Source organism: Gymnodraco acuticeps, unplaced genomic scaffold (genome assembly GCF_902827175.1).
Source record: "Gymnodraco acuticeps unplaced genomic scaffold, fGymAcu1.1, whole genome shotgun sequence".
Taxonomy (NCBI): domain Eukaryota; kingdom Metazoa; phylum Chordata; class Actinopteri; order Perciformes; family Bathydraconidae; genus Gymnodraco; species Gymnodraco acuticeps.
This window is the reverse complement of record NW_022989947.1, coordinates 2,125,828-2,134,009: the sequence shown is the minus strand read 5'-3', so window position 1 is coordinate 2,134,009 and position 8,182 is coordinate 2,125,828. Positions and strand designations below refer to the sequence as shown.

Below are 8,182 nucleotides of genomic sequence, written 5' to 3'. Positions count from 1 at the left end.
AGGGCGGCAAATTGGCCTGACCGTAAGAAAACGTTTTGTTTTTTTGTAACTTCCCGCTATACAAGTCATATTTTTCCTTAATGGTTTCAACACTAAAGCAGGACCAATTCATAAGGAAGGCTCATTTAATCTATTTTAGCTTAGCAAAGATCCATCAGAAAGATATGCCTCAACTATCCTCATGGTAGCCTACATGATACATTTTGAGACTATAGTAAACGTTTATTTTTTAACTAAAATTAACAGAAGTCCTTCATTTGTCCCACAGCTGGGAAATGTACAGTAAGAGTAGAGAGGCAACACGTTAATAAAGAAAAAGAAAATAACTACACATCCATACAACAATAAGTAGCAGCATTCCAAAAGTAAGTGAACATATAAAGTAATGAGGTGAAGATGTTTGACAAAAAAATGTATCTTTAATACTTAAATATTGAAAACTGTGTAATTGTTAAAACGTTTTTGATTGTGTCCTCAAGGATAAAAGGAAAATGTTACGAGGTTATTTGTAACAGTTCATGCTGAATACGAAAGGTGGCAGTATAGTTCCATCTTCCACATTACAGCTGAGGCTACTGGCCCTTTAAAGATTCTGAGTAACCTTGGTTACACTCCCTGGCACACAGGTGTTTTCACTCATTGGACTAATTAGTGCTGCTCTAAGGCCTGTGGGCAGGTAAGATTGGGTTCGATTGGACATTTCCCTCACTGCTCTTTTAGTTTAGTGATCTTGTTGGGGTGGGGAACTTGCAAGAAACCCTGAGCAGCAGGTCTATTCAGCCGCGGTAAGTGAGAACACTTGTCGTTCTGCAGGGTTTATAAATGTGATTTTACAGATATATGATTAGTGCTCTTAATTAGTATCAAAGTTGTCAGTCTAAATATGCTGAAGCGTATATTTGACGGTGAACCTTCATATCAGCAGGTAAGGGCCAGAAAATAATAGACAATAATTTAAATGACCTAAAGTATTCATGTGTAAAGTGTAATCCATCCTGAATGTAATGTGTGTTTGTTGTGCACTGTTTTAGGAGTTGTAATACCAACCTAATCAGTATATCAAATTCTCATTATTAGCATATAATCAAATGTTCTTCCACAGTGGAGCTACACGTTAACTGATTGACTGTAGTCCATTTAACACAATTAAAGAGTTGTTTTTATGATGCTTTCTGTGGCGCAGGACAATGTTGTCAGTAGTTCTGATATGTTCTTTTATTTACAGAGAATCTGGAGACCCAAATGATAACATTACCATGAATGAAGGTTTATTAAACATGATTAGTTCACAACATGTTAACAGCAGCAGCCATTTCACACACTTAAGGTGAGAGCTTTGTCCTACAGGAACTCTGAATCGGGGCAGTAGGACATTTTAAAGTTTCTATGTTCGCTCGGTGCCACGTGACTTTAAACCCAACAAACCCCAGCCTGTTGTATTTTCCATTAATAGTGGAATATCCATTCTTCTACTTTACTCAGGCTGTCAGAGAATTAGTGGTTCATGTTTCACTTTGTAAAAATCACACATCGGCAGCTATCATCACTCTGAGATACATTTCAACACAGTAAACAATGTGTAAAGACAATTTTATGAACTCTCATTCTAGGATTTCTCATATAAATGATCACAGGCGCTACATGACTCGGGGTTAATCACTGAAGGCTTAGTGGCCCCCTTTTAAAATAACATCTCTTATTTAGATAAAACACCGTTACAAAAAATAATTACAAACAAAACGAATCCAACAAATATTGCAGCTTCTTAAAAAAAGAAATAAAGACGGATTCAGGTTTGAGGCCTAATGCTGCAATGCTATATATATATATATATACTTTAAATATGCCTGCTGTCGTTTAGAAAAAAAAAAAATGTTTTAAACAATGCATTGGCGGACACTATTAATTATTTTGACTATGTTCACAAGGCGTCATTAGCAATCCTTGTATATAGCAGTTAAACCAAGTTTGTATCTTTTTTGATCTATTCCAGGTTGAATCAGTCATTTGTCTTATATGTGGTAAAGATCACTATTGGGGAAACTAACACTTTACTGCAACAGAAACAGTTTCCCTAAGCAGGAGGGAGACTCGTCGTCCTCTGTGAAGAAACAACGTGCCCTGGTGGAGAACTGTGGCGGCTCGTGGTTCAGTTAGCAGCGTTTGGCGGCCCCTCTGGGATGAGAGACATGAAGAAGGTGATGATGAAGGACCAGGTGGAGGACAGGAAACCCGTGCGTGGGGCGCTGTTCGGATCTTCTGCTGCTTCCTCTCCACTTTCCCCATCATCGTCTGACCCATCGTCCAACACTCCTTCCTATAGTGTAATAAGAGGACAATCGGGTGTTAAACAGTAGCACTAAAATGCACTAGATTAGATTTGACTGAGATGAGATTCCATTTTGTTAACTTGAGCATTTGCTCACTAATGCAAAGTTACTCCCATGTCTGACCAATTCAGACTCATCGTATGAAGATAAAGTATTTCAGTCAATGTCCATTTTGTACTTTAAAGTAACCCTGTAACCAACATTTAAAGACAAATCAATTCCATTTACTTTCATAACTGTAACATGGATTTGATGACTTGATTGAAAGTGTTCTTCTTTGATACATTTCACATCACATACGCTGAAGAGTTAAAGCACAACTCTCTCCAGCTAAAAAGGAAGTTGAAGACAATATATCATATGAAATGCTTGATCCTCCAGCGTGACTTCTACATTGGTTTAGGATATTTTAACTGCAGTGATTTGAGTGAGGCATTTCTGATGTTAAAACTTGAGATGTCTGAGAGATGGCTGGTTACCATTTCCTGAAAGTCTTGGTTCTGTTGCTCTCCCTCCAGATCGTCCTGATTGGCTCCAGGAAGCTGGAGTTCATTCTCCAGGTTGAAGGGAAACCAGCCGGCCTGATGCCTGCAAATGGGGATAAACAACTGATGTTAAACACTTTTTATATCCTGCCCTAACCTTGAATAACATCAGGTTTTTTGGGCCTAAATGTAGGAACACCAAATTGTATTGACTGTTTTGATGTAGTTCCAGTAAGAAAAAAGCCTCAATGATTATGGAAGATTGATAACACGATATAATATAAACCAGAACTGCAGAATGAGGAAGGACTCACAGGTAGAGCACCAGCATGGCCATCATCACCATGACGAAGCGGCTGAAGGAAGAGTAGAAGTAGACTATACTGAGCAGGATGGCAGCACGTGAAAATGTGTACACCCAGTCCAGCCAATCCCTGTTGAGCTCCTCCTCGTTCAGGATCTCTCCTCCCTGGGCGTTCATCTGGACTTCTGGGTTGCCACGGCGATCTGCCTGAGGACGCTGGCTCAGAGGGTCGGGCTGGTTGGAGTGGGGCGAGGGCTGATCGGGTCTGAGGTGTTGAGAGGAAGCCGCCAGGTACTGACTGCAGGGAGACAGATAAGAAATAAAGTTGGCTGTAATTATTTTTATTTCTGCCTGTAGGGGTAAAACATCCAGAAACATGAAGCAACTTACTAGTGCATGTAGTATTGTCGGGCGTACAGCTGCTGCCACCACATTAGTGTCATGGGGTTGTAATAAGCAGGCATGTTGGTGGGGGGGGTGGACTGAGGGGAGTATTGATTCCAGCTGGAAATAAGGGACATTGCATTATAACACATTTATTTGACCTGCAACACACATCATAACTTAACATGAACCACTATTGTAAAGAGACTAGGATAAATGGAAAATCTGTATTTTTCCAACAAAACTTCTATGATAAATGTAAATCAGTTGCAGCTAAAGCCCATTTCCAGGTTTCATTCAGCTTGGGTGAGAAGCACTTTTTTGGTAAATGTCACTTTAAATGAAAATCAAGACTAATTTCACATGCAATCATTCCGCTATCTGAATCTGCATGACGTTAAAACAAGAGGCCTTTGACCATTTGTCCCAGACATCAAACAAATTGAAGATAATTTGACCAATTTAGAGTTTATTTTGGGATAAATTAGTTTAAGGCCTCTTCAGATTATTTTTATGGATTTTCAAACAGTTTCTGTAATAAAGAAAAATGCACTTCATTACATTTGTGGAAGTGATGGCTTTTTGGCTTTTCCTAGTCATTGGTGTTTGTGATGTTAATGTAATTTGCCTTGCCCGAGTTATATTTGGCACCTAAATCATCTTTAATTATCTTCTTAAAGGTTTATTTTTATGTTCTTTTTTGAGTCGGCTTACTAAACTACAATTTACCTCTGCACTGCAGCAGTCCAAAAACTAACCTGTGCATAAATTGAGGATACATCTGGTGGTAGGGGAAGGGTCCAGCTCTCTGTGTGAGTCCATCGCTACTCTCTCCTGTAGACGACTGGCTCTGCTGACCAATGGGAGGACTGGCAGAGTTTTGAAGGGACTGTAACCATAAAAAAGAACGTTTAAGGTTCATGTATGAAAAAAGGCGAGTGTTGTTTTCAAACCTCAAGGAGATGCAGATGACAGCAGTGAGCCGGATGATGAAAGCAAATGCACTGATGATGAAATGTGTGAGGAGTGTGTGGCGGACCCACCGTGGGACCGGCCGGGCTCTCCTGAGGCTTGTTACCGCGGCTACGGAGGGGCTTCGGAGAGCTGGGAGGGGTTCGTGATGCGCACACCAGATGGAGCATATGGTACTCATCCTGCTGCAGAAGTGAACACAGGTCATTATAAAAATGTGAACAAGAATTGCACTTTCAAAAGAAAAGAAAACTATTGAACTATAAGGGTGTAAATAAATGTGTCTAGTTTCAAATGTGTGTGTGTGGGGGTCAGGTCAGGGCTCTGCTTTTTAGGCCTTACTCGTGGCTTATGTTAAAGCAGGAACCTTTTCCAAACTGCTGCCACAAAGCTGGGAGAATGTTTTTGTCTGAAAGCTCATTGTGTCAGTAAGATTTAAAGCAGCTCGCTCAAACCATGAGAGTTTGACAGAGGTGAGCTTTAGTATTATTAAACTAGAATAAAAACAATATTCGGAACGGAGAGAACCTACCTTTCTGAGCACATCTTTTAAGGTAAAGTGATCCAAAAGCAGCTTTCCAGAATACACCAGCCTCTGGTCTTTGGAGCTCTAGAAATCCAGAATGATAAGGACAATGGGTTCACAGGAGATTAAAGAATACATTTCATTGACCCTTCATGAACTATTGTAGTTAAAATTGGCAACAATAAGCTGGAAAACTGCAATCTCTGAAAAGTAGACCACGACATCAAATGCATAAGGAGGATGAGATTATAGTAGCTTGTTGAATAAGTGGTTTTAAAGGTGGATTAAGCTCGCAGTGCAACAAGGTCAGAGTGTGTCCTTTTAAAGCCTGCATCCAATGGACAGGACGACCATTCAGGAATTAACATCTAAATCTACATCTAAAATGCAACAGATACCCTTTTATTTTGGGTTCAAGATGCTTCATTGTTAAATATTCCACAGGTAATGTCCGCCTATTTACACTAACAAAAGGGAAGCCATTACAGAGATTATTTCACCTTTTTACAATGAAGCAGTTTGCCTTGTGTGTTTACCATGAGTGCGTCAGACAAGCCCCAGGCAGAGGAAAGGAGCACAGTGAGATTAGCAGCACAACAAAGCAGGAATCTAAACCCTTTCCTCTCATTGTGACGTCAAATCTACAGAATCCCAAGGCCTTTTCAGGCCGCATGACACTGGAAACCGAACATCTTAACACTTCAGAGAATAAATAAGGTGAACATTTTCATGATAATAAAGACAGTCATTTAAACCGCAGAGGATGGAGTCTGAAAATGTTGGATAAGCCCTGCACTGAAATAGAGTTATATTTCCAATACCTGATAAATCCACAACTATTTCTGAGGTAAACCGTAAATCTGACATTCAATAAAATAATATATTTCATTATATCTTTCTGTCATTGTGCTTAGGACAATGACAATCTGTTATGTGCAACATTAAAATGGAAGAAAATATATGGCAAGTAAAAAAGGGCAAACTAAAGCACGTTTTTTTCAAGACAAGCAATAAAAAAAACAGATAAAGAGGACAAAGGGATCGGGGCAATATTGGTTACCTTAGAGCAGCTTGTATGGTGGTGCAACAATGTTTCATCTCATCTTTCACATCTCACTTCTTGGGTTCAAATTCGACAAACATCATTCACACCATAGCATGAAGGGAACCAGCTGACTGTGCATACCAAGTGACTATATTGTATAAAAGTGAACAGTTTTGGTCCGGCTGGGAACAAATTGTACACGTTTATGTCACCAGTTTCTCTATTTTGTTCATGTTTTCATCTCCTGACAGGGGCAACAATACTCACCGGTTTGCTGGGGTAAACATCTGACAGGTGTGCCTTGAGTTTCTCCACAGTCCAGTTCTGGTAACAGTTGATGGTCTGGTCAACATACTTCTGGTTGGGTGCTTTGATGACAAGGATAACAGGACTGTCGACAACACCTTGATCCATGACTCAAAACCATTTGTCTCCAATTTAAAACAAAAAGGATCTGGATACAGTCCTCCTACTAGTGTTCTTCTTAGTATGTGGTATCTGACATCGTCATGTGCTTTAAGGTTATTGTAAAGCTTGATGTTGCTAATCTGCAAAGTTGTTGTCTGTGATTGTGTTCAAACGGTACACAGCTGGGACCTAAAGAGAGGAAGGTAAACATTAGTGATTCCAATGACATATTAGTAAGATCATGTAAAACAGACCGTTTATTAGAATGACAGGCAAGGAGAAATGTGGTTTTGCATATAACGGTGTAATAATTTGATTAATGTTACTGGTTTTAATGCGGAACATATATGGACAGACACAGCTACACTATCACACAGGCTCGTGCATCTGTACAGAGATATAACGGCAGTAAATGTATAACATAACACTGTTAGCCCTGGTTAGGGGTATTTAACTGGCTTTGCTAACGTTAGCCTCAGTGGGTTCTCTGCTGCTAATGTCAATCAACTCTAGCCATAAAGTTGTTAGCTAGCATACTTAGCTCGCCGAATTCAACCGATCTAGTTTGATTAGTATATTTGTTTAAAATAGAGGAGTGACATGTCATGTTTGCTTACCTCATTTACCCCCAGTGACCGAAGAGCCCTCCTGTTACTCAGCCCTGAAGCTGCTGGGGGCTGTCCTCTTCTTCTTCTTCGGTCAGTTCAGGGTGTTGTCGACATTCAGTGGTAGTGATGCATTACCGCTCCCCACTGGGGGACGAGTGAGCTACAACAGAGACTTGATTAAATCCACTGAATGCAATAATACGAGCATACTTTTGGAGCAGTGGTGTGAACTATAAAGTAACTGTAGATTTACTCAAGTTCTATACTTAAGTACAATTTGGAGGTACTTTGTACTTCTGCTCCACTACAATTAAGAGGTACATTCACAAGCTACCCTGCAGCATAAAACATCATTTAAATGAGCTGCACCTTTACCAGCTTTGATAACACTTGCATCAATAAGTTCTTTTATTTTTGGTACTTTACATATATTTTGATACGAATACTTTTCTACTTTTACTTGAATATCATTTTAAATGCAGGACCTTTACTTGTAACAGAGTATTCCTACACTCTGGTACTTCTACTTTTACTTCAGTACAACATCTTAGTACTTTTTCATGCACCTCTGTGAATGAGTTTTATCTTTTTCAATAATGCAAAATAAAGTTATATTCTGTAAGGGGCTAACCAAGAAAGAAAGCTACAGTTCAGAGAGCGTTTTGGAGCCAGATGATATTAAATCATATTTGATTTATAAAGATTTGGGATAGTAATGCCGAAAAACATGTTGCCCGTTCCGGTAGTGTGTTATAACAGGAGACTATTCTCAAATTACAACACTGAGTAAATGCATTGAACACGCCAATGACTGGATGAGTAAGAACTTTCTCCAATTACACAAAAACAAAACTGAGTATTGTTTTTGGAGCAAAGGCGGAACAAATTAAAGTCATCGCAGAGCTTCAGTCGGCAGACTTCAAAACAACAAATAAAGCAAGAAATCTAGGTGTAGTGATGGACTCAGACCTGAATTTTAACAGTCACATTACAACAAATATTAAGTCTGCATACCTTAAGAACATATCTAGGATTAAAAGACTAATGTCACAGCAGGATTTGGAAGAACTTGTCCATGCTTTTATTTTCAGCAGACTTGACTAATGGTGTCTTCACAGGT

The 8,182-nt window shown here is 39.4% G+C and overlaps 1 protein-coding gene across 1 annotated transcript; it reads right to left on the bottom strand.

Moving 5' to 3' along the window:
- Nucleotides 1–1,213: 1,213 nt before the first annotated feature.
- LOC117542528 (homocysteine-responsive endoplasmic reticulum-resident ubiquitin-like domain member 2 protein) lies at nt 1,214–7,203 on the bottom strand. The gene is made up of 9 exons (XM_034210241.1): nt 7,072–7,203; nt 6,314–6,643; nt 5,008–5,085; nt 4,547–4,660; nt 4,262–4,392; nt 3,510–3,623; nt 3,130–3,417; nt 2,810–2,918; nt 1,214–2,317 (listed from the first exon to the last, which is right to left on the bottom strand). The coding sequence occupies exons 2-9, from the start codon at nt 6,458–6,460 to the stop codon at nt 2,150–2,152; spliced, it is 1,149 nt and encodes a 382-aa protein (XP_034066132.1). The 5' UTR covers nt 6,461–6,643; nt 7,072–7,203; the 3' UTR covers nt 1,214–2,149.
- Nucleotides 7,204–8,182: the final 979 nt, after the last annotated feature.

What these genes read in the sequence shown, in the direction of transcription:
- LOC117542528 (XM_034210241.1), bottom strand. Translation starts at nt 6,460, where the DNA reads ATGGATCAAGGTGTTGTCGACAGTCCTGTTATCCTTGTCATCAAAGCA. An exon ending in GCCATGCTGGTGCTCTACCT is followed by an intron (nt 2,919 to 3,129) that starts GTGAGTCCTTCC and finishes CCCCATTTGCAG; the next exon opens with GCATCAGGCCGGCTGGTTTC. An exon ending in ACCAAGACTTTCAGGAAATG is followed by an intron (nt 2,318 to 2,809) that starts GTAACCAGCCAT and finishes ATTACACTATAG; the next exon opens with GAAGGAGTGTTGGACGATGG.